At 44.5% G+C, this 26995-nt stretch overlaps 1 protein-coding gene and 1 non-coding gene across 6 annotated transcripts in view; one reads left to right on the forward strand and one right to left on the reverse strand.

Moving 5' to 3' along the window:
- Nucleotides 1-26995, reverse strand: part of WDR88 (WD repeat domain 88) — a 45343-nt gene that overhangs the window by 17427 nt on the left and 921 nt on the right. The window contains exons 2-6 of one of the 5 annotated variants that reach the window (XM_042920375.1): nucleotides 12513-12623; nucleotides 7013-7101; nucleotides 5740-5842; nucleotides 3093-3231; nucleotides 1541-1697 (exon numbers count right to left, since the gene is read on the reverse strand). In XM_042920375.1, the coding sequence (XP_042776309.1) occupies nucleotides 1541-1697; nucleotides 3093-3231; nucleotides 5740-5842; nucleotides 7013-7101; nucleotides 12513-12623 (599 nt within the window). The remainder of the gene's footprint in view (nucleotides 1-1540; nucleotides 1698-3092; nucleotides 3232-5739; nucleotides 5843-7012; nucleotides 7102-12512; nucleotides 12624-26995) is intronic. The other 4 variants (XM_042920378.1, XM_042920376.1, XM_042920379.1 and 1 more) reach the window with 4 other exon arrangements.
- Nucleotides 18166-18272, forward strand: LOC122209259. Its single transcript, XR_006197531.1, has one exon. It is a non-coding gene; the product is annotated as a U6 spliceosomal RNA (small nuclear RNA).

Consider the following 26995-nt stretch of genomic DNA (forward strand, 5'->3'; position numbering starts at 1 on the left):
CCTGGGTGGCTCAGTCAGCTAAGCGTCCCAACTTCAGCTCAGGTCATGATCTCACAGTCCGTGAGTTTGAGCCCTGCGTCGGGCTCTGTGCTGACAGCTCAGAGCCTGGAGCCTACTTCGGATTCTGTCTGTCTGTCTCTCTGTCTCTCTGTCTCTCTCTCTCTCTGCCCCTCCCCCGCTCACACTCTCTCTCTCACTCTCAAAATGAATAAATATTTTTTTTAATTAAAAAAAAATTTTAATACCAATAGAGGGGTGCCTGGGTGGTTCAGCAGGGTAAGCATCTGACTCTTGGTTTTAGTTCAAATCATGATCTCACAGTTCGCAGGTTCGAGCCCCGCATCAGGCTCTGGGGTAACAGCATGGAGCCTGCTTGGGACTCTCTCCCTCTCTCTCTGCTCCTTCCCTGCTCTCTCTGTCTCTCTCTCACTCGCTCGCTCTCTCTCCCTTTCTCTCGAAATAAATAAATAAACCTAAAAAAATACCAATAAACATTTTGCTTGTTTCCCTTTCCACCTCCATGGGGAAAACAGAACAGCGTGGACTATGACACTTGCCCATAGCTGGAACTGCGGCCACCTCTGCTGTCTGCACCCCATCCCCCACTGGGCTGAGGAGGCGTTCCACAGCACCCCCACCCAGGTTTCCACAAGAGTCACTCTCAGTAACAGCACGTGTTGAGCACCCATTGTGTGGCCTGAGCTAAGGATCTCACTCAGATGTCACCTCTGCTCGGTCTGCAGGTGAGGAAACTAAGGTCCAAGGTCACACAGGATATGAACCTGCACACTCTTTTTTTTTTTAATTTTTTAATGTTTTTATTCATTTTTGAGAGACAGAGAGAGACAGCACTAGCACGGGAGGGGCAGAGAGAGACAAGAATCTGAAGCAGGCTCCAGGCTCTGAGCTGTCAGCACAAAGCCCAACGTGGGGCTTGAACCCATGAACCATGAGATCATGACCTGAGCCAAAGCTGGACGCTTAACCGACTGAGCCATCCAGACATCCCTGAACCTGCACACTCTTGACCCCTGGCCAGACACCCATGGGACAGCCTGGCCCAGTCCAGCAAGGCTCCTGATTGAGCAGAGCAGACAGGGTGACGGGGCACATACACATTCTGGGATCCTGACTCCAGGGCCTGTTGGAGAGGACTGGCCCCCCGCCTGGTGGTGGCCACCTGACAGGTAACCCTTGCAGTCCTAGATTATCAGATCTTCCCATTTCACAGGAGACACTGGAAATTCACATTTAGGAGGGAGGTGGGGAGGCTCTGCACAATGTTTTCCAGCGTTGGCTCACATGGAAACAAACGCACCTGAGGCCTGTCCCTGCCCAGAAGCCACAGCTAGTGGTGTCCCCCCGCCCACCTCCCTCCTTCACTTTCTCCATCTCCAGCCTCCTCCGAGCACCTGTGACCAAGCTGGGGATGCCCCATGTGGATGTCAGCTCATAGCTGAAGGTGTGCGGGCCAAATCCAGGAGGGTCTGAACGGGGACTCCAGCCCACCTCTCTGCTATAGGATGGGGCCCCCCCTCACTTGGTGATGGTGAGCAGCGTGGCTTGGGATGTGATATCCCAGATCTTGATGCTTTTGTCCAATGAGACGGAAGCCACCTTCTGGCTGTCGGGGTCAAAGCAGCATGCCGTGAGAGACCGGCTGTGATGATCTGAGGCACAGGGAAAGCGATTCATCACTTGACATTCCACATTCCAGGCCACGAGCTCCACGTGGCCCAGAAGCTCACACTACTCCCCCAGACTGAGACAGTACTACAGAAACACGATTCCCAGTTTTACGAGGGACTCCTCACTTGCACAGACATTTCCCAGGCGCCTACTGTGTGCCAGGCTGAGAAGAAGAAGCACGAACAGAGCTCCCGGTCTGATGGAGAGACGCCCTGTGCAAGCTACAACCCACAGGTGTCAGGGGCCACGAGTGGTCATGGTTCTTGGCCAACAGATGGCTGGCCCAGCCCTGACAGGTCGAGGAGGGGCGCTAAAAGTTAGCAGGGGAAACAGAATAGGAAGAGGGCTCCCAGCAGAAGGAACACGTGCACAGGCCTGGAGGTTGGACAGAGCGTGGAAAAGTGTGGGGTGCAACTAGAACCTAGAGGGGGAGGATGGGTAGAGTATGAGGGGACACAGGAGAGGGGAGGGGCAAGCCATGGGGACGTGCACACGCCACAGATCTGTGCTGATAAACATAAACACAAGGTGCACATGGGAAGTAGGATTGGGGTGTGCACACACACATGCCCACACACACTCACAGAGGTCGGGAAGGCCACCCAGTAACATGTTGTTCATAATAGACACCCCCACGGAGGAGACAGGACACACACAGCAGCCTTGTGCTTTTTACTTTACATACTTACCAAATGTTTTACAACGATTGCATATTTTTTAATGTTTTATTTTGAGATAACTGTCAACTTGCATGCCCTTGTGAGGAATAACACTGAGAGAGTCTATGTGCCTGTCACCCAGTTTCCCCCGATAGAAACACCTTGCATAACTATCATACAGTATCACAACCAGAAAATTGACATCTGATGATTATTATCTTTATATATATATTTATTTTAAGTTTATTTATTTTGAGAGAGAGAACACAGGGGAGAGGGGGGAGAGAAAGAGAGAGAGAGAGAGAGAGAGAGAGAACCCCAAGCAGGCTCCGTGCTGTCAGCCCCATGCCAGTCTCAGGGCTTGATCTCACAAAGCGTGAGATCACGACCTGAGCCGAAATCAATCGACTGAGCCTTCCAGGTGCCCCTTTCATCTTTATATTTTAAAAATACATATAAAAATACTATAAAGCCTGAGCCTCCGCTCAGTAAAAGATTGGGCTTTAAACGTCTGCATGACATTGAAACAGAACACTTTTTCACTTATTACAAACAGGGTTAATCATAAAAGCCTTAACCGATGATGGTTTTAGCTGCTGGTGTTCTATCAATGAGTGTCTATCTGTAATGATGCCGCTCATTACAGCTTCACCAAATAAGGCAATCAAAAGTCACTGTCAGTTAAGTGACAAGCAGTTGTTACCATCGCAGACAGAACAGAGCAGGGAGCCCATGCAAACTCACTTTTGATATGTGACACAGTGGTGGCGTTTTCCGCATCTGTTATACAGATTCCGCGATCCACGTCCAAGGCTGAGACCACGTATTTGCCATCAGGAGAAAGCTTACAGGAGGCTATGAAGGTTTCATGATTGATCTTCCACTGAATAGGGCAACAATCAAAAGGTTGTTCTCTCTCTAGCCCAGCTGTCCAGTAGAACTTTCTGTGATGACAGAAATGTTCCATCTAGGCACTATCCAATATACTAGCCTCTGGCCACATGTGGCCGTTGAGTTCTTGTAATGGGCTAGAGCAGGTAAGGAACTGAATTTTTAAGTTCGTTTAGTTTTAACTAATTAAATTAATAAATGCAATTCATTAAGCTGTCTCCAGGACAGATGGACAAGGACAGGTAGAGCGGCTAATGGAACTGGCAGCAAGGTTCTAGTAATGACCAACTTCACTCCTGTTCAGTTTGGTAAACAAGTGTTTATTAAGTATCTGCCATGTGCCCAGCACTGTGGACAAGACACTGCAGCCCAGTCCCTTGGGCATCTCACAATCCCTTGGGACAGGCTGGCACCAAACCCCAACAAGGGGACACTGAGCTGCTCCGCATTCTAGGAAAGGAGGATCTCTCTGTAGGTTATAAATTATGGTATTGCCATTGTGACAGCTTTAAAATATGCCCGCAAATCCTTTGACAGTCCTCCCTCCAAAAGGTGCAGCCTAATTCCCCACCCCTTGTGTATGGGCTGGACTTGGTGACTCACTTCTAATGAATAGAATATGGCAGAAGTGACAGCATGTGACTAGGTCATAAAAGAAACCATAGCTTCCTCCTTGCTCTCTCTTGGATCACTTACTCTGAGGGAGTAAACTCAAGCAGCCCTATGGAGACACCCAAGTGGAGAGCAACTGAGGGCTCCTGCCAAAAGCCATGTGGGTGCACCATCTTGGAAGATGAGCCCCAGTTGAGCCTTCAGATGACCTTAACCCCAGATGACATCTTAACTGTGACCTCACAAGAAACTTGAACCGGGGTCCCTGGGTGGCTCAGTCGGTTAAGCGTCCGACTCTTGGTTTTGGCTCAGGTCATGATCTCATGGTTCATGAGTTGGAGCCCCACATTGGGCTCTGTGCTGACAGCATGGAGCCTGCCTGGGATTCTCTCTCTCCCTCCCTCTCTGCCCCTCCTCTGCTCTCTCTCTCAAAATAAATAAACTTAAAAGAATTTTTTTTTTTAAATAAGAAACTTGAACCAGAACCACCCAGCTAAGTGGCTCCTAGATTTCTGACTGTCAGAAACCACGCGATAATAAGTGTTTGTTGTTTCAAGCTGTTAAGTTTTGGCCTAATCTGTCAAGCGGTGGTGGATAACTAATTCAGCTCTGTAGTTGGCAAGTGGCATGGATCATTGTGCAACAAAAATAAATAAAAGTACTGTAAAGAAGTTTAAAGAAGAAAAAGAAAAGCATCTCAAATAGAAAAACTGGCTAGAGACAAGAGCAGGAAATTTACAAGAGAAGAAATAAACATTTGGAAAAATGCTCAAAGTCAGGAGTAATCAATGTTCGTCTCATTTTTCATCTACCCAAACTGGCTAAAAAAAAATTTTTTTTTAAATCATGATATCTGGCATGAAGAGGGTGAGCTCTCTTCCAGTGCCTTGGATATGAGTTGGCACAGATGTCTAGATGACAATTTTTAAAACGCCATGTTTCTATATCAAATTAGCAGTCAAATCCAGCTCTATTTCCTTAAAAATATTGGATCCTAGGTATCAAAAGTTATATGCAAAGTTTACATCGCTCATGATAGGGAAACGTGAAAACAGCCCCAGTGTCCCATAACGGGATGGTGAAACACAGCCTGACTTATCCATACCACGGAATCCATGCATCCATTACGAAGGATGACATTGGTATATACTTACTTACCCATTTGTTTTTAAGTGGTGAAAAAAAAAAAAGTCAAGATCCAGAAGTATGCACAGGATCATGCCATGTTGTTAACAACATATTTGCCTGTGTTCATATGGAAATGTACGCAGACACAGGAAAAGGGATGCCAAGTTATTAACTATCACCTCTGGGGTTTTTACAGTGAAATAAACTGATCTTTGCACTAAGAAGAAAAGAGGAGCAAAGGGGAGCATTCAGGAGCTCCCTGGGGAGCCCCTTGGGCAGGGCCAGGGCTGCCTGGGCACCAGACAGAGAGAGAGGGAGTCTCAGGCTGGTTTGGATGGATGGATGGATGGATGGATGGATGGATAGATGGTGGCCCCTCCAGGATGGGGAGAGGACGCTCCCCTGGACACTCGTGGCCTTTGTCCCATGGCCTCAGCTCTGCTTCCCGCCCCATCAAATCCCAACACCCCGCAGAGGAGGGTCTCTTTTCCCATGCAGTTCCCTCAGCCTTGAATTCGATGGTCCTTTCTCCCCGACCGCGAGTGACCCTTGCTTCTTTTGGGTAGCCAAACTCTTCCCATCCCTCCAGCAAAAGCACCAAGAAGCTTTCCTTCCTGGACACCCACCCGCCATCATCTGGTGTCCCTGAGACAACCTCCTTTTCGGAAAGACTGCTTTCCCTTCCCACCCCAGGCCCAGCCCAAGGCCCCCAAAGCCCAGTCAAGACCCCATGCTGCCGCGCTGGGCGGGGCACACTCACCAGCAGCTTGCCTGTCTCAAGGTCCCAAGCCCTCACTGCTTTGTCATAGGACGCTGCAATAATTCTGCCAAGAAAATGACGCAGACAGTTATGGCTACAGGTTCTATGGAAAAAAAAAAAAAACACCTGGAAATTTCTTCATAGAAAATTCTATAACTTAGGACCAAGGTTGCAAGTAATACCTGAATCTTTCTCGAGACGCTCCCAGCCCCCTCCATGAGCCTCACTGAAAACAGACAGACCCTAATCCCTCAGGCATTACCGCATGCCCTTCCTGAATCCCTCAGCCACCCAGATGTGTTCTTTCATATTTAGGGCATTAAAGGGACCGTGTCTTCTCTTCTGGGAATGACTGTCTTCTTCTGAGGGGATACCTACGGCTCACACGGACCCACTGTTTCCTTCTCTGCTCACGTCTTGTTACAGGAAAACACTTTGACAGCTCACTTTGTTCTGAAATGTTCTCTTTTACACCTAGTAAAAATAACATAGCTGTACCTTTGTACATAATAATATACATGTATCTTTCTTCCGTTGCATGCTTCCGTGGTAATCCGTGTCCCCCATATCACGTAATTTTCCAATACTAGATTTTACTAGTTTTGTAACTGCTGGATAAAAGTAAATCTAGGGGCGGCCTGGGCGGCTCAGTTGGCTCAATGTCTGACTTCGGCTCAGGTCATGATCTCACAGCTCGTGAGGTCGGGCCCCGCATCGGGCTCTCTGCTACCTGCATGGAGCCTGCTTTGGTTCCTGCCTCCCTCCCACTCTGCCCCTCCCGAGCTGTGATTTCTCTCTGTCTCAAAAATAAATAAAAACATCAAAAAAAAGATTTTTAAGTAAATCTATTTTAAAGCAAACCCCTTGTTTTAAAGGCCCATTTCACCTGCTCATGAGGGGCTTAAGCAAATGTCTCCCAGAGGCTCTTGTGTGCACTGGGCTGCCTCCGAGCTGGGGCGTGCCTGCCTCCGTTTCCCCTGTGAGATGCTGCCTGGGCCTCAATGGCCAGTGACCCCTCTCAGCGTCCACAGCCCATGGGTGTAACTACGGGAAGAGAATGCAGACTGGCTTTGTCTTAGCCACAATACTTGTTGTCTTTTTAGCGCTTTGAATTTGCAAAGAGTTGTCACATCCCCTTGACTCTTACAGCGAAACATGGAAACCGTGGGGACATATATGGGAGAACGGGAGTGTATTTGCCCATAAAACAGAAAGTCGTCCCTGGCCTGCCTCCTCACTCCTCCTGACCCGTGCAAGACGAGGGAAAGGTCACCTTTTGCTGTCAGCCGTCACGCTGCACTCTAAAACAGGAGCATTGGGCCTGTGCTCAAAATCCCGAATGACTGAGCCATCCACAGCATCCTCAAATCAACAGGAGAGAGGGAGAGAGAGGTCACTGAGCCGTTGGTGCAAGTCGTGAACTGAGCTCAAGGGCAGCCCCGAGCTCGTCTAAGCGGCAAAGTATGAGAACCTGTGGTCTTATGTCCCTCACCTTGCTCAAGAGGGCAAAAGGACTTCCCAGCCTCTTCCCCAGAGCAGCAAGGACACCCTGCCACCCACAGTATCCCTGGGAAACTCCCCCTCAACTGCACAGGCACCAGACGGCAACGGGCCGCTCTGGGGACAGAGCTGCAGACAATTTTCTCCAACGCTACTGGCCGAAGAGGCTTTGCAGAATCCGCAAGACCTTTCAAGAACTTTTTAGAAGTTCACACCCTTTGACCCAGCAATTCTTCTAGTCAGAACTGTGGTCACAAGGACTTAAGCGTGAAAGGGTTCGCCACGTGGGTGAGAGGGGAGGCTAAACACACGAGGTACCGGTCACTGTCACCTCCAGGGAGCGGTTAAGACAAATCCCAGCATGCCAGCAGTGGGGCGCCAGCAACTGTTAGCATGTCGACGGTTAATAACTAGAGAATAGGGGCGCCTGGGTGGCTCAGTTGGCTGAACGTCCAACTTCAGCTCAGGTCATGATCTCGTGGCTCGTGAGTTCGAGCCCTGCATCGGGGCTCTCTAATGTCAGGGTAGAGCCTGTTTCAGATCCTCTGTCCCCCTCTCTTTGCCCTCCCCCACTGTGCTCTCTCTCTCTCTCCCTCAAAAATAAATAAACATTAAAAAAAAAAAATAACTACAGGGGCACCTGGGTGGCTCAGTCAGTTAAGCATCCGACTTCAGCTCAGGTCATGATCTTGCTGCTCATGGGTTCGAGCCTCGCATCCAACTCTGTGCTGACAGCTCAGAGCCTAGAGCCTGCTTTGGATTCTGTGTCTCCCTCTCTCTCTGCCCCTCCCCTGCTCATGCTCTGTCTCTCACTCTCTCTCTCAAAAATAAATAAACATTTAAAATTTTTTTAAAAAATAACTAGAGAATATGATGAGAACAAAGCCAGGTAAAAACTAGATAACATGAGGGGAATAAAACAGGGTGCCGAAGTGAAAAGTGCCCATTATGGCAGAGATGAAATATTTTCAGTAAGAAATGTGCCAACATGGGAATGCAAGCTGTTGCAGGCACTCTGGAATACAGTATGGAGGTTCCTCAAAAAACTAAAAATAGAACTACCCTACGACCCAGCAATTGCACTACTAGGCATTTATCCACGGGATACAGATGTGCTGTTTCGAAAGGACACATGCACCCCCATGTTTATAGCAGCACTATCGACAACAGCCAAAGTATGGAAAGAGCCCAAATGTCCATCAATGGATGAATGGACAAAGATGTGGTATATATATATGATGGAGTATTACTAGGCAATCAAAATGAATGTAATCTTGCCATTTGCAACTACGTGGATGGAACTAGAGGGTATTATGCTAAGTGCAGTTAGTCAGAGAAAGACAAAAATCATATGACTTCACTCATATGAGGACTTTAAGAGACAAAACAGATGAACATAAGGGAAAGGAAACAAAAATAATACAAAAACAGAGAGGGGGACAAAACATAAGAGACTCTTAAATATGGAGGACAAACAGAGGGTTACTGGAGGGGTTGTGGGAGGGGGGATGGGCTAAATGGGTAAGGGGCATTAAGGAATCTACTCCTGAAATCATTGTTGCACTATATGCTAACTAATTTGGATGTAAATTTTAAAAACTAAAAAATAAAATTAAAAAAAAAAAAGAAAGATGCCAACAGCTTTTCGGGATAAGCAGGGGTGGAAAGTCCCCTTGAAAAACAGGTTACTGGTAAGATAATGAATTCCTAGAAAGGTCTTGAGTTGCTAGGTGAAAATATGATGCATGGTTCAGGAGCTTCTGGCCAACCAGGGCAGGCCTGTGACAATACTTCCTGATATGCAGCAACCACTTTGCATGAAGAGCCCAAGTCATGCTGGGGCAAGGGAGAGGGGGGGCAAAGGACCCTGTGTCAGGGGTCCCCAAGACCACCCCCAGGTTCAGTGATCCTCCAGGATTCACAGGGCTCCACAAATAATCATATCCACGCTAAGATTACAGCAAAGGACAGAAAGCAAAATCAGCAAAGGGACAGGGGCATGGGATGAAGTCCAGAGAGAACCAGACACAAGCTTCCAAGAGTCTCTCCCAGTGGATCACACAGGACATGCTTAATTCCTCCAGCAACCAGTTGTAACAGCACGTGTGACGTGTTGTCTATCGGGGAGGTGTGCCTGAGTCTTGGGGCCCAGGGTTTTGGGGGGATTCTCTGGCATACACCAAATCCAGACTCCAGAAGCAAAGCAAGTCCTCACCATAAACCACATGGCTTGCACCAACAGGGGTTTATGGGTACAGTGAGCCCTCTTTGACACTTGGGGGAAGTTTCCCGATCGTAGGATACCATTTACCAGTCGGGCTCCCAGATGCCGGCCAAGCCAGCCTCACCAGCAGTCTCAGACCTGCTATGTGAACTCTTTTCTGCACAGACCCAGACCCTCAACCCCCGTTCCAAACAGTGGGCTTGTGTTTGGGTAACCCAGCAGGCCCTAATCAGAGGCAGGAAGAGACACCAGGAATCCAAAGAGGAACACACCAGGACAGGACACACCCAGGCTGCAGCCCCCCTGGCAGGTGCATTGCTCTGGCACAAACACAGAACTAAGCAAATGATCACAGTGGGGCCTGGGACTGCGGTTTGCGCAGCGCCCCCGGTCAGCTAAGGGCAGCACCGGAACGAACCGGTGTCCATGGGGTCCATGTGCAACTTCAGCATTCAGTAGTGACACCTTATGGCCAAGAGGAGGAACGACTACAGGCCGATAACCCTCTTGGAAAATGTGCACCTCTTAGAAAATGTGAAGGGAATCCTTTGGCAAGAGATCTATAGCAAACAAGCCAGATTTTGTTAGTGAATTCCAAAGACGGTGGGAAAGTCTCTGTTTTGTACTGAATGTTTCTTGAAATGAACGGGCCATTGGTCAGGGGCATGGGAAGGAAATAATTGAAAGCTCCCTCTTCACCTAGCATTTGGAAGCAGGAACCCCTCTGTGGACTCAGATAATTCAAGGCAGGGATACTGGTCAGACTTCAAATGAATGGGAAAGAACGGGCACCAAGAAATAGTTGTAAAAATAAGGCAAATGTGATAATATCCGTAGCCCAAGTTTATTGTGGTTATGTAAACAGCATTTCTTTATGGTCTCAATTTCATAAACATGCATATATGTGTGTGAACAAGAAAAAAAAAATAGACATATACTCCTCCAACATTTTCACAGCAATTAACTCCAGAGTCGTGAAATGATGGCTCTCGCTTCTTCTTTGTACCGTGAAAAAAACCACCAAAGCTGTTATCTCTTAATGACTAGAAAGAGGTGTGCCCATACACTAGAGGGATGTCACGTGCAGGATAGAGAGTGATTTCGTCCCCACTTCTTCTTACAGGTATGGACTTTCCAAATTATTCACAATGGTCCACAGTGAGGGTGAAGGGAGCTTTCAAAAGATTAAATCGGATGTTTGGGTTCCAGGCGGAGCCGAGAGGAGGGATGGGAGATGGGAGGTGACAGGAGTGGGAAGAGAAAGGAGAAGCAAGGGGACATTTTGGCCAAGATACTGCGATGGGAGAAGGCAGTGTGCGGGGCAATGGCTGAGTCATCTACCCCAGGGAGGGTTCGAGAATGTCAGCTGTGCAGGGGCAGGGACAGCCACAGGAGGCAGCCAAAGGGCAAAGATGGGGAAAAGAGAACCAGGAGGAGGAAAGAGGGCTTCTTGGAGGAGGTGTCAATGGCGCAGCCAAGACAGACGACTGGCGACTGAGGGGGAAGAAAGGAGGGAGGGCAGCGACCTGGAGAAAGTGGCAGAAACCGGCAAGGCCGTGAGCGAGGCTGGTATCAGGACACTCGGACAGGCCGAAGTGACCGCATCCTAGATACAGCAGCATGGACTAGGCAGCCAGGCCACTGTGGGGAACCAGAGACATCTCAGTGGGTGGTCTTTAATCTTGGGGCAAGAGAAACAGGCATATTTCCTCTTTCAGAGACAAGAGATGTTTGGCCCAAATAGACAGAAACTCCTGTGACTCCCTCCACTGGTGCCGAAGGCAAGAAGAAAGTGGAGAAGATGTGCAGCTGGCCAAGCAGGAGGCACACCTGGAAAGCTGTCCTCTTGCTCCCCTGGGTGATGACAACGAGCAGAGCCCCCTCGCCATCTCACCTCAGATGGTTGAGAAGCGGTTTGAGGCTCTCAGAGGAACCAGTTTTCCCAGGAAGAGATTTGGGGCTGGGAGAGTGGATTTTCTAAGGGCCAGAGTAGAGGTGAGGAGTGGATGTCTGTTGGGGCCAGGAATTGGCCGGGCAGGCCCCAGGGTAGCCCCCGCATGCAGCTGGACCTGGAAAGTTTCAAGGAGGCCCTGGAGGTCATGTAACCACCCAGGGTCACAGAGCTGAACCACTTGGACAATCCCCAAACCCTCCTGCCTAATCTGCCTGGCCTTGGTGCCCACTGATGACACAGAAGGTGACCTCTGTGGTCATCTGGAGGGTGAGGGGCTATCTTCCACCTGATTACCCAGGCCAGAACCCAGGAACCAGCCCAGACTTACTTCTGTCCCCTCCCACCCCTGAAGCCAGAGGAGACGGCAAAACTCAGAACGGACTGTCCTCCCCCCTGGGCCAAGCTCCAGCCACAGAGTCATCTGTGGCCTGGCTCCAATGGCATTGTCATCTCCCATTCCTGCTCCCGCATCAACCCCCCGTGATGGGCCAGCAGTGCCCCCAGACAGCCCTCCCAGGGTCACTGGCTATGCGCAGAGGCTTTGGAAGAGTTCTCAGTGCCACGTCTCCGCAACCTCACATGACCGTCATGCCCCTGCTTCCTGAACTTTGGGGCACTGATCCGTGCTCCAGCCTGCCCCTTCCAACCACCGCTCATGGACAGGTCCCAGGCCTGGCCACTTTTCTGTCTTCTGCGACCACCTAAGACTGGCCATACCATCTCTATGGATGAAAGTGAATTTTCCAAATGAGAAGGAGACCCAAAGAGTTGTCACAGCTCAGAGATCTCAGGCGCGCCCTAGGCACCGCTGGGGCCATGCCACAATAGGTGGGGAGTTCCGGCGCAGTGGTCCCTGCCCCCTGCTCCTCCTGCTTCCAAATCAACAGGCTGGCTACAATAAACTCATCTCTCTCCACTGGCTTGACACTAGGGCGGAACCCTCACTTTGCTTCTTTTTCTTGCATTTTGCGCAGAAGGTTCTTTCCAAATCTTTGGGATCCTTGAGTGTCTGGGAACTCAGTATTGGCGATCTCTCCACAAGATATGGGAAAGCTTATGGGATATTTTCATCCCACCTAATGCCGGGCCACCTACCCACAGCTTCACAGTGCAGTCATAGGAGCCACTGAGGAGCTTTGTGTCATCCACACAGAAGTTACAGGAACTCACAATGTGACTGTGTCCCTTCATAATTTTAAATGGGATCTGAAAAAAGGATAGATTGAATGAGTTCAGCAAGTTACAAAATACAAGATCAACATCAAAGAGTCAATTGTTTTTCTATACACTCACAGTGAACAATCTGGGAGGGAAAAACCCTAAGAAAAGAAATTCTTTTTAAAAAAATTTATGTTCAAGTTAGTTAACATACAGTGTAGTCTTGGCTTCAGAAGTAGAACCCCATGATTCATCTCTTACATATAATACCCAGTGTTCACCTCAAAAAGTGCCCTCCTTAATGCCCATCACCCATTTAACCCACCCCAGTCCAGGAATCCTGTTTGTTCTCTGTATTTAGGAGTCTCTTATGGTTTGCCTCCATCTCTGTTTTTCATTCCTTTCCCCTATGTTAATCTGTTGAGTTTCTCGAATTCCACATGAGTGAAACCATAGCATAGTTGCCTTTCTCTGACTGACCTATTTCGCTTAGCATAACACCCTCCAGTTCCATCCGCATTGTTGCAAATGACAAGATTTCATTCTTTCTCATCACCGAGTAGTATTCCATTGTATATATGTACCACATCTTCTTTATCCATTCATCATTCAGTGGACATTTGGGCTCTTTCCATAATTTGGCTATTGTTGATAGCACTGCTATAAACATTGGGGTATATGTGCCCCTTCAAATAAGCATTTTTATATTCTTTGGATAAATTCCTAGTAGTGTAATTGCTAGGTCATAGGGTAGTTCTATTTTTAATTTTTTGAGGAACCTCCATACTGTAGAAAAAAATCCATTTATAAAGGCATCAAAATAGGAATAAATTTAACAAAAAAGTATAAAACTTATACTTTGAAAATCACAAAGCATTATTGAAAGAAATCATAGCAGACCCAAATACATGGAAAAGCATCCCATATTCATGGATTAGCTATTAGCTTACTATTGTTATAAAACTTATACTTTGAAAATCACAAAGCATTGTTGAAAGAAATCAGAGCAGACCCAAATACATGAAAAACCATTCTACACTCATGGATTAGCTGTTAGCTGTCTATTGTTAAGATGAAAATACCTTCCAAAATGATCTACAGATTCAGCACTATGCCGTCAAAATTCCAGCTGAATTTTTTTTCCAAAATTCACAAGCTGATCCTCAAACTTATATGGAAACTCAAGCAAAGAAAAACAGCCTAAATAATCTTGTAAAAGAACAAAGCTTGAGTACTCACAATTCCCACTTTAAAAACTCAGTACCTACAAAAAGTGACCGTTATCAAGACACTCTAGAACTGACATAACAACAGACATATAGGTCTATAGACCTGAACTAAGAACCCAGAAATAATCCCTCATATTTTAGGTCAATTGCTTCCTCAACAAGAGTGCTAAATAATTAAAAATGGAAAGATTAGTCTTTTCAACAGATCATGCAGACACAAATAACATCCACCTGCAAAAGAACAAAGTTGGACCATTGCCTCACGCCATATATAAAAATGAACTCAAAATAGATCAGAGTTCTAAATGTGAGAACTAAAGCCACAGGCTCTTAGAAAAAAACATAGTTGCACATCTTCTGAACTTGCATTAGACAGTGGTTCCTTAGCTACAATACCACAAGCACAGGCAGCAGCAACAATGACAAGGTAAAGTGGGCATTATCAAAATTAAAAATTCTTGCGCGTCAAAGGACACCATCAGGAAGGCGAAAAAACCAATCCACACGATGGAAATCATACAAATCATATATCAGATAAGGGACTTATCTGATACATAATACATAAAGAACCCTTAAAACTCAACAATAAAAACACAAACAACCCAATTTAAAAATAGGCAGAAGATCCGAATAGGCATTTCTCCAAAGAAGATATGTCAATGAGCTCCAGTGCATGGGAATGTGCTCAAAAATCAGGTAATAACAAGTGTTGACAAGAATGTGGAGAACTCTGAACTCTCACACATGGCTGGCGGGGATGTATAATGGTGTGCTCCTTTGGAATATAGTTCAGTAACTCTTTAAAAAGTTAAAACATATGCGTTGGGGCACCCAAGAGGCTCAGTCGGCTAGGCGTCTGACTCTTGATTTCGGCTCAGGTCATGATCTCGTGGTCCATGAGTTCGAGCCCTGCCTCGGGTTCTGTGCCGACAGCTCAGAGGCTGGAGCCTGCTTCCGATCCTGTGTCTCGCTCTCTCTCTGCCCCTCCCCCGCTTGCGCTCAGTCTCTTGCAAAAATAAACATTTAAAAAAAAGAAAGAAAACGTATGCCCACACAAATAGTTGAACACGAGTATTCACAGCAGTATCATTCATAATGATAAAAAAATGGACATAATTCGAATATCCATCCACAGATGAACAGATAAAATGAGGCATATTCACATAATGAAATATTACTAGGCAATACAAAAGGAATGAAGACTTCTCATTTCTGGTCTGCCATGTAATAAGCTGGGAAGCCACCACGTCATCCTCACAACAAATTAAAACCCAAGCAAACTGAAAAATCAACAACTCTTCCTACATTCCTCAGACAAGTGAGGTCACAGAGCGGACTGCTGCTCCCAAAACTTCAGAGACAGAGGCCAATACAAAGAATCCCAAGTTACAGAGCAGAAATCCAAGGGCAGCAACCTCCATGGCAACGAGTCCCAGGACAGGGAAACCTGACTTATAACTGACAAATTGCTGGAGACTCCATGTGGACAACTTAGAGAGTTGAAAACTCCAGGGGGACCCAGTGGTGAGGGACCTTCACATCTATGTTAATAAATGTCTCCCCTAGCACCTGGTCCTCACAATGACTATAAGAGAAAAATCCCCTCGTGCTTCTGGCTGGGGGAGGAGGGGAGGAGGGGAAAGGAATCATATTGAAATATTCCACAGCATTTTGTTCTTCTCAACAAGCTCTGCTTGTCAGGAGAAACTACTTAACCAGAGCCTGACCTGCTGGGATTTTATCAGAGCCGCACAGACCTGGGGGAAGGGAAGTCCCCAACCCCAACCAGCTCTAGTCTTCCACATGAGAGAAGGCAAACACCCAGCGGGCCCCTCTAGCCATCCAACCCCACCTCACTAAGGGTGGAGGGCGGGGAGGGGTGCAGACTGAAAAACACGTGTGAAGTTCACGTGTGAAGTTCAAAGTGGGCACAGGCCCACTACAAGACTGAGACCTAGTCATAGGACTGTAGACTTCTCCCCCTCTCCCGACACCTTAGCATCACACCACTATAGACTTCTTTTCATCTGTTCCTTTTACCCAGTACATCATGTCTGGCTATCAAGAAAAAAAAAAAAAGTATAATCCTACAAGGCAGCAAACAAAGCTTGAAGAGACAGCACAAGCATAACAACACAACCAGACCCAGATATGAGGAGGATGTTGGAATTATCAGACTGGGAATTTAAAACACCTGTGGCTAATGTGCTGAGGGCTCTAATGAACGTAGTGGATGGTACACAGTGTAAACAGAGAGATGGAAATTCAAAGAAAGAACCAAAAAGAAATGTTACAGATCAAAAACACTGTAACAGATGAAGAATATCTTTGATGTGTTCATTATCAGACTAGACACGGCTGAGGAAAGAATCTCTGAGCTTGAGGATATATCAATAGAAACCTCCAAATCTGAAAAGCAAACAGAAAACAAACAAACAAAAAAAGACTTAAAGAAACAGAACGGAATATCAAGGAACCATGGGACAACTACAAAGCTGTAATATACGCGTAACGAACATACCAGAAAGAGAAGAGAGAAAGGAAGAGAAATGTTTGAAAAAACAATGATTGAGAATTTCCCCAAAATTAATTTCAAATGCCAGACCACAGATCCAGGAAACTCCAAGAACACCAAACAGGATAAATGCAAAATAATAATAATAATAATAATAATAATAATAATAATAAATCTACACCTAGGTATATCATTTAAAAGCTATAGAAAATCAAAGATAAAAGGAAAATCCCAAAAGAAACTAGAGGAAAACAATGCCTTGCCTGTAAAGGAGCAAAGATAAGAATTACATCCAACTTCTTAGAAACCATGTGAGCAAGAAGAGACTAAAGTGAAATATTTAAGGTATTAGGAGGGAAAAAAACCACCAACCTAGAAATTTGTATCCTGCAAAATTATCCTTCCAAAGTGAAGGACAAATACTTTCTCAGACAAACAAAAATTGAGAAAACTTTTTACCAGTAGACCTGCCTTGAAAGATGTGTTAAAAGTTCTTTTTTTTTTTTTTTTACATTTTTTTAATGTTTATTTATATTTGAGAGAGAGAGAAAGACAGTGTGCGAGCAGGGGAGGAGCAAAGAGAAAGACGCAGACAGAATCTGAAGCAGACTCCAGGCTCTGAGCTGTCAGCACAGACCCCAACACTGGGCTCAGACTCACGAGCCACGAGATCATGACCTGAGCCGAAGTCAGACATTCAACCAGCTGAGCCACCCAGGCACCCCAAAGTGTTAAAACTTCTTTAGAGAGAAGAAAATGATATAGGTCAGAAACTCGGATCTACATAAAGCAAGGAGAGTACTGAAGAAGGAATAAGTGAAGGTAAAATAAAAACCTTGTTCTTATTCTTAATTGATCTAACAGATAACAGCTTGTTCAAAATAATAATAGTAAGAACGTATTATATAGAATACCTTATATATACTATATATTATAATAGCAACAATATATCATATATTATATAATTAACATACAACTATAATTATACAATATTATATATTATATATAATGAATGAAAGCAATGATACAATGGACATGAGGGAGGGATTAGAAATATTTTGTTATTTTATTTTATTTTTTTTTTTTAACATTTTTTATTTATTTTTGGGACAGAGAGAGACAGAGCATGAACGGGGGAGGGGCAGAGAGAGAGGGAGACACAGAATCGGAAACAGGCTCCAGGCTCCGAGCCATCAGCCCAGAGCCTGACGCGGGGCTCGAACTCACGGACCGCGAGATCGTGACCTGGCTGAAGTCGGACACTTAACCGACTGCGCCACCCAGGCGCCCCAGTTATTTTAAATTACTGATGCCACCCATGAAGTGGTATAGTGTTATTTGAAAGTGAACTTGGATTAACTGTAAATGTATATCGCAAATTCTTGGGCAACCACTAAAAAAAAGCAACAACAAAAAGAGATACATCTGATATGCTAAGAAAGGAGAGAAAATGGAATCACATAGAATGCTCAACTAAAACCACAAAAGGTGGGGTACCTGGCTGGCTCAGTCAGTAGAGCATGTGACTCTTGAGCTTGGGGTTGTGAGTGTGAGCTCCACATTGGGTGTAGAGATTAATTAAAAATAAAATCTTTAAACAACACACACACACACACACACACACACACACACACACACACAAAGGTAGAAGAGTGGAAGACAAAAATAGGAACAAAAACCAGGGGCAATAAATAGAAAACAAGAACAAATATTGTAGGTATTAATCCAAGTATATCAATAATCACTTGGATTATCACTATCAATACACCAATTAAAAGACAGAGATTATCAGTGTGGATGAAAAAACAGGACCCAACAATATGCTGTCTACAAGAAACCTACTTCAGTGCTTGCTTCGGCAACACATATACTAAAATTGGAACGATACAGAGAAGATTAGCATGGTCCCTGCGCAAGGATGACATGCAAATTCGTGAAGCGTTCCATATTTTTACACCATTCTCAAAAATAAACTCAAAATGGACAAAGGACCTGAATGTGAGCCAGGAAACCATCAAAACCCTAGAGGAGAAAGCAGGAAAAAAACCTCTCTGACCTCAGCCGCAGCAATTTCTTACTTGACACATCCCCAAAGGCAAGGGAATCAAAAGCAAAAACGAACTATTGGGACCTCATGAAGATAAAAAGCTTCTGCACTGCAAAGGAAACAATCAACAAAACTAAAAGGCAACCAATGGAATGGGAAAAGATATTTGCAAATGGCACATCAGACAAAGCACTAGTATCCAAAATCTATAAAGAACTCACCAAACTCCACACCTGAAAAACAAATAATCCAGTGAAGAAATGGGCAGAAAACATGAATAGACACTTCTCCAAAGAAGACATCCAGATAGCCAACAGGCACATGAAAAGATGCTCAACGTCGCTCATCAGGGAAATACAAATCAAAACCACACTCAGATACCATCTCATGCCAGTTAGATTGGCTAAAATGAACAAATTAGGAGACTATAGATGCTGGCGAGGATGTGGAGAAACGGGAACCCTCTTGCACTGTTGGTGGGAATGCAAACTGGTGCAGCCCCTCTGGAAAACAGTGTGGAGGTTCCTCAAAAAATTAAAAATAGATCTACCCTATGACCCAGCAAGAGCACTGCTAGGAATTTACCCAAGGGATACAGGAGTGCTGATGCATAGGGGCACTTGTACCCCAATGTTTATAGCAGCACTTTCAACAACAGCCAAATAATGGAAAGAGCCTAAATGTCCATCAGCTGATGAATGGATAAAGAAGATGTGGTTTATATATACAATGGAATACTACTTGGCAATGAGAAAGAATGAAATCTGGCCTTTTGTAGCAACGTGGATGGAACTGGAGAGTGTTATGCTAAGTGAAATAAGTCAGGCAGAGAAAGACAGATACCATATGTTTTCACTCCTATGTGGATCCTGAGAAACTTAACAGAAGACCATGGGGGAGGGGAAGGAAAAAAAATGGTTAGAGAGGGAGGGAGTCAAAACATAAGAAACTCTTAAAAACTGAGAACAAACTGAGGGTGGATGGGGGGTGGGAGGGAGGGGAGGGTGGGTGAGGGGTATTGAGGAGGGCACCTGTTGGGATGAGTACTGGGTGTTGTATGTAAACCAATTTGACAATAAATTTCATATTAAAAAAAAAGAAAGAAACCTACTTCAGATATAAAGACAAATACAGATTAAAAGTAAATGGATGGAGGAAAATAGACCATACTAACACTAATCAAAAGAAAGCAAAAGTAACTACATTACTTTCAGACGGAGCAGACTTCACAGTGAGGAAAAGTTATCAGGGATAAAAAGAGGCATTGCATAATAAAGGGGTCAATTCTCTAAGAAGATACAGTAATCCTTAACATGTATGTGCCTAACACCAGAGCATCAAACTATGTGAGGCAAAAGCTATAAAATTGCAAAGAGAAACAGATGAGTCCACTGTCATACTTGGAGACTTCAACACTGACTCAGAAAGGAACAGATCCAGCAGGCAGAAAACGAACAAGGACATAATGGAACTCAACGCAACCACCAGTCAACTGGATATAATGGAGATCTACAGATGACTTCATCCAACAACAGCAGGATAGACATTCCTCTCAGCTTCATAAGAAACATTTACCAAGGTAGACCACATTCTAGGCCATAAAACACACTTTACCAAATTAAAAAAAAAAAAAAAAAAAACAGAAATCACACAATGTCTGCTCTCAGAACACAATGGAATTAAATTGGAAATAAATAACAGAAAGATGATTGAAAATACCAAAATACATGCAGACTAAACAACACACTTTTAAATAACACATGGGCCAAAGAAGAAACCTCAAGAGAGGTTTTTAAATATTTTAAGCCAAACAAAATTAAAACATGACTTGTCAAAATTTGTGGGATGCAGTGAAAGAAGAACTTAGAGGGATATTTATAATGTTGAATGCACATATTAAAAAAGAAAGATCTAAAATCAATCATCTAAACCTGCACCTTAGGAAAATAGAAAAAGAAGAGCAAATTAAATCCAAAGTAAGAAGAAGAAAAGAAACAATAAGAATTAGAGCATAAATCAATGAAATCAAAAGCAGCAAACTGATAAAAATCAATGAACCCAAAAACTGTTCTTTAAAAAAGATAAGTCTCTAGCCAGGCTGACCAAGAAAAAAAAAAGAGATAACACAATACGAATATCAGAAATGAAAGCTAGATCCTATGCATGTTAAAAAGATAATCAAGGAATACTATGAAAAACTATTTCTACAAATTTAATCACCGGAAATGAAACGGACTAAATTCAAGTTTGAAATGAAATGGACTAATTCCTTAAAAGACACGATTTGCCAAAAGTCACCCAAGAAAAAAATAGACAGTTTGAATAGCTTTTTATCTAATAAAGAAATTGAAATAGTGACTACCTTCCAAAACAGAAAGTTGCAGGCCCAGATGGGTTCACTGGTGAATTCTACCAGACCTTTAAGGAAAAATTATACAAATTCTCTATAATCTCTTTCAGAGGATAGAAGCATAAGGAATACCTCCTAACTCATTCTGTGAGGCTAGTATTACCCTAATACCACAACCACGTAATGACATTATAAGAAAACTAATGACCAATATCTCTCATGGACATAGATGCAAAAATCCTCAACAAATATTAGCAAATGAAATCCAACAGTGTATAGAAAGAATTATGCATCATAACCAAGTGGGATTCATCCCAGGTATGCAAGACTACTTCAATATTCAAAAATCAATTAATGTAACTCATCACATCAATAAGATAAAAAAGAAAAATCACATGATTATATCAATAGGTGCAGAAAAAGTATTTGCCAAAACCCAATAGCCATTTATGATTTTAAAAACTCTCGGCAAATTAGAAATAGAGGGAACTTCTCAACTTGCCAAACACTATCTACAAAACTTATAGTTGGGGCACCTGAGTGGCTCAGTCAGTTGAGCTTCTGACTTTGACTCAGGTCATGATCTCACAGTTCATGAGTTCAATCCCCACATCAGGCTCGCTGCTGTCAGCACAGAGCCCGCTTCAGATCCTCTGTCTCCCCTCTCTCTCTACCCTCCCCTGCTCATGCTTTCTCTCTCAAAAAATAAATGAAACAAAACAAAAAAACATACAGCTAACATCATACTTAATGGTAAGAAACTCAGTGTATCCACTAAGATCAGGTATGAGGCAAAGACTCCTCTCAACACTTCTTTTCAACATTGTACCGGAAGTTCTAGCTCATGCGATAAGTCAAGAAAAGGAAATAAGAGGTATAAGACTGGGAAGGAAGAAACAAAACTGTCTTAATGCACAAATGACATTATCGCTTATGTAGAAAATCCAAAGGAATCAACAAAAACTCCTAGAATTAATAGCAGTTTTAGCAGATCATTCAATCACTTTTTGCCGTAACAGAAATGAACAAGTGGAATTTTAAATTAAATACATGGTATTATTTACATTAGCACCCCCCAAAATTAAATAGTTAGGTATATATCTAACAAAATATGTACAAGAGCTCTATGAGGAAAACTACAAAACTCTGATGAGCAAAATCAAAGAACTAAATAAATGGAGATATATTCCATGTTCATGGATAGGAAGAATCAATAGTGTCAAGAGGTCAGTTCTTCCCAACTTGGTCTATGGATTCAATGCAGTCCCAATCAAAATCCCAGCAAGTTATTTTGTGGATACAGACAAAATGATTATACAGTTTATATGGAGAGGCAGAAGATTTGGGAAAACAAATGTTAGAGTACTGACACTACCCAACTTCAAGACTTCCATCTAAAGATACAATAATCAAGACAGTGTAGCATTGGTGAAAGAACAGAGAAATAGATCGAAGCCTAGAGAGCCCAGAAATAGATCCACATAAATAAAACCAACTGCTCTTTGATAAAGGAGCAAATTTAATACAATGGAGAAATGACAGGATTTCCACAAACGGTGTTGGAAAAACTGGACATCCACATGCAAAAAAATAAAATAAAATAAATCTAAACATCCACCTTACATCCTTCACAAAAACTCAAAATGTATTACAGACCTAAATGTAAAATGCAAATTTATAAACCTCTTAGAGAATAACGTAGGAGAAGATCTAGGTGGTCTTGAGTATGGCAATGACTCTTTAGGAACAATGCCAAAGGTACAATCCATGAAAGTAATAATTGACGAGATGGACTTCATAAAAATTTGAAACTTCTGCTCTACAAAAGACAATGTCAAGAGAATGAGAAGACAAACCACAGAGTGGGAGAAAACATTTGCAAAAGACACGTCCAATAAAGGAATATCATCCAAAATTGTCAAAGCTTAATAAGAAAATAAAGAACCCAATTAAAAAATGAGCCAAAAACCTTAACAGGCACCTCACTAAAAAAGATATACACACAGGTGGCAAATAAGCATGTGAAAAGATGTTCCACATCATATGTGATCAGGGGGTTGCAAATTAAAACAACAATAAGTTACCACTGCACACATAATGGCCAAAATCTGTAACACTGACAATACCAAATGTTGGCAAAGATGTGGAGAAACAGGAACTCTCATTCATTGCTGGTGGGAATGCAAAATGGTACAGCCACTTTTGAAGACAGTTTGACAGTGTCTTCTAAAACTAAACATACTCTTAACATACAATCCAGCAATCATACTCCTTGGTATTTATCCAAAGAAGTTTAAAAACTCATGTCCACACAAAAACCTGCACATAGATGTTTCAACAGCTTTATCCATGACTGCCAAAACTTGGAAGTAACCTTGAAAAACCTAAAGATGTCCTTTGGTAGGTGAATGGACAAATAAACTATGGTACATCCAAATAATGGAGTATTATTCAGCGCTAAAAATGAAACAAGCTACCAAGCCATGAAAAGACATGCAAGCCATGAAAAAAAAAAAATAAAGAAAGAAAGAAAGAAAATCAGGAAACTTAAGTTCACATTACTAAGTGAAAGAAGCCAGTCTGAAAAGACCGTCTGCATCCAAATATATGACATTCTGGAAAAGTGCTTGCCAGGGGTGGGGAGGTTTGGAGGGATAACAGGCAGAGCACAGAGGATTTGTAAGGCAGTGCGACTACTCTGTACGTACATAATGTACACAATGACTACATATGTCATTATACATTTTTCCAAACCCATACAGCGTACAACTCCCAGAGTGAACTGTAATGTAAACTGTGGACTTTGGGTATCATTGAGGATCATTAATGGTTTTAAATATTTCATTTAGTGGGGCATGTTGATAATGAGAAGGGATATACAAGAAATCTTTGTATCTTCTCAGTTTTTCTTTGAACCTAAAACTGCTCTAAAGAATAAAGTGTGTGATATATATAACATGTATTTATTATATTCATATAGATTTACTTGTATTTATTTTTTATTTTAGAGAGAGAGAGAGTGAGTGGGGGAGAGGGGCAGAGGAAGAGAGAGAGAGAGAGAGAGAGAGAGAGAGAGAGAGAGAGAGAGAGAATCCCAAGCAGGCTCCACACTCAGCTCGGAGTTAGATGCCTGGCTGGATCTCACAACCCTGGGATCATGACCTGAGTCTAAATCAAGAGTCAGACTCTCAATGGACTGAGCCACCCAGACTCCCCTGTGTATGTGCTTTTAAATAAATGAGTACTGACACCTGCTGCACATGGATGAACCTCAAAAACATTATACTAAGGGAAAAAAGCCAGTCACAAAAGACCACATGTTGTTTGCTTCCCTTTCTATGAAAGGTCTAGAACAAGCAATTTTATAGTGACAGAGATTAAACTGGTAATTGCCTAGAGTTGAGAGGCTGGCTTCAGGTGAAATGGGGATTGACTGCTAATGAGTATGGGGCTTCAGTCAACGAGATGTTCTACAGTGATTGTGGCTCTGGTTGCAGAACTCTGCGAATACCCTAAAACCCCACACTTTTATAGGTTACTTGTAAGATATGTGAATTACACCTCAATAAAGCAATGCTTTTAAAAAGGAGGGGGGATAGAAGGAGCAAGCCTGAAAAGGTCCACTGCCACCACCACCACCCGCCTCCATGGCGCCGTATTACCCGGGGGCCGGGGTGCATGTCCGGGATGTGGGGGTGTCGAACTGTGATAGTGTGAAGGGACGCGAGGGAATGCGGGACACGGAAATCAGGGGTTTGGGGCTCTGCAGCCAGGCAGTGCGGAGATGCAGGGACTCTGGACGGGGAACCTCGCTAGCGAGGCGGGTTCAGCAGGAGGTGCAGGGGTGAGGGGAGGCGTGGCTACAGGGGTTGCGGAGAGCGCGGCGGTGTGAGGATGCACGGAAGGAGGCATTCTTCGCCTCCCAAGAAGCGCAGAGAGGTGGGACAGGGATTCGGCAGCCAGGGGTCGAGGCGTGCGGGCGCGGACACCCGCTTGGCCACCAGGGGGCGTAGGCAAGCCGGGCGGGCGGCGGGTCCTGGCGTCCGGCAGCCTTTGGGAACCAGCCGTGTCCCGGGGACGCGACCCCCACCCCCCCCCCCCCCGTAGTCGTTGCGCGGGTCCCTGGCCCCGGGGCGGCCACCCCCAGCTCCCCACTCTGCAGTTGCCTCCGTCTCCAAACTCCCCGTCTTCGTTCTCTCATGGCAAAAACAGAGCTTTCATTATGGGCAAACAGACCAGCAAGTGAGAGCGGCTGGCATCCCTCTAACCCCGACGTCCTTTCCGGGGACCTTGGTTCCGCGTTTCTTCTGGGCATAGTACTTTCGGGGTTCATTAGGGATAGAGACCCCGAGGCGCTGCGGAGACGTTCCAAACACACAGGTACATATCCGGAGGCACGAACAAAACTGGCACATAGAGGACGGTCCAATTTTTGTAAAAACAACAACAAAAAGTCAGTTCTTTATGTGTGTAGCTTTCCTTCACTTGATCAACAAGTATGTTGTAACCTCGTCGGGCCTTATCTAGGCGCTGTGGGGCCGGCGGGAACGGAGGGCGGAGAGCGAGCATCCGTGGGCACCGCAGGGACTGAACAGGCTCCTGCGCCCGCGCACCACGGGAAGGGGGGCGGCCGTCCAACAGCCGGTACGCGGGGCAGCTCCCGGCCAGAGGCACTGCGCTTGCACCCTGGACGGCGGGGAGAGCCTCCCGGGAAGGAGGGACCCGAGGCCGTCCCTGCCTGGAGGTTCACAGGTCACAGGCGAGCAGGAGAATAGGGAGACGAGCCAGATGCGAAAAGGCCTGGAAGGTCATGGTCAGATCTCTGGACTTCATCTTAAATGCGCCAGGAAGCCACGGGTGGGGGTGTTGAGCCGATTCTTTTCTAAAATACCGAGAGCCATTCGTGTGTTGAGTGTGCATTAAATAAAAACCAAGAATGAAGCACTATCTATTGAGAATGTGCTTTAGCAAATCATCTCAGAGATTTCGATGAAATCATCTGGAACGTTATTAACTTAACACTAAGTTTTGCATTGTGCACTTTCCTTTTAAGGGGTCATTTGGTAACATTTTCATTGAGCTACACCACCACGTTAATCTCACTGTATAATCACCTCCAGATTGTATTGTTTTGAGTCATTGCTCTCCACTGTTTATTCTAAGCCGATCTTTCCCTTACCGGAGTTTTTCTTTTTCTTTTTTTCCCCCTGTTTGCTGGAGTGCTCCCCCGAGTAACTTTGTCCTCAAAAAGAAGCATCATTCTGAGTCTTTGCAGGTCTAAAGAAAGTATCTTTCTGTTGCCTTTATTGGGAATCAGCAGTTTGGTCAGGTAGAGAGTTCTTAGGTCAGAAACATCCTCTGGGAAAACTTGGAATTTCTCAACTTCTGTCATCTTAATGGGTCATAAAAACCTTAGGCCCAAAAAATCATAAGCCGTCCGAATGTGCATCCACAGGAGACTGGTTAAAGTCCTCAGGAAATGGCTAGCCAGTGGGATACTTCCATAAAAAAGAGCAAGGAAGATGTTTCTTTACTGATATGGAAAGATCTCTAAAATACCTTAGGTAAAAAAATTGAAATTAGGTGCATAAGGGGTCTAAGGTATGCTTCCATTTATGTTAAAAAAAAAAAAAAAAAGAAGAAGAAGACGATATACGTATATATGCTGGGAAATGCATAAAATAAAATATCTCTGTAAGGTTACAGAAGAAGCTAGAAACATTTCTTGCCTTAGTACAGAGATATGGGTTAATGGGGGCAAGGCTCCTAGGGAGACTTGTTTAAAAACAAATTATATCTATTGAATTGGAGTCTTGGGGATGTTCTACTGAGAAAAAATATAATGTCTGTGCTCTCCTTTAATTTCACTTAAAAAGCAGAACAAGTATCATGACTAAAAGCGTTGACACTTTTAGTGCCATCAGCAATCCCCATTGTGGGCTCTGCTCCCAGGTGTTCTGAGGGCAGGCCAGGAAGCCTAGCACGTCAACCTGATCCCAGGCTGTTCCGTCTGTGGTCTGTGGGCGCCACAGCCTCACTCCTACCCTCCCCAGGCAGGCGATTTTTGCCTCCCATCTCGCATTGAACTGGACCATTTCTTTCCATGGGAACAATTCAGTCTTCCTCAACCCAGGGAGAGTCTCTTCACTGTTTTCCTTCGGTATTTCTCCTCCCCCTGCTCCCTCTCCCTCTCCAACACCTCCTGTATGTATATTGGCTCTTCTGGATCTCTCCGGCATGCATGACCTTTTCTCTCACAGTTCTAGTTCCTTTATATTT

This window comes from Panthera leo, chromosome E2, assembly GCF_018350215.1.
Source record: "Panthera leo isolate Ple1 chromosome E2, P.leo_Ple1_pat1.1, whole genome shotgun sequence".
Lineage (NCBI taxonomy): Eukaryota > Metazoa > Chordata > Mammalia > Carnivora > Felidae > Panthera > Panthera leo.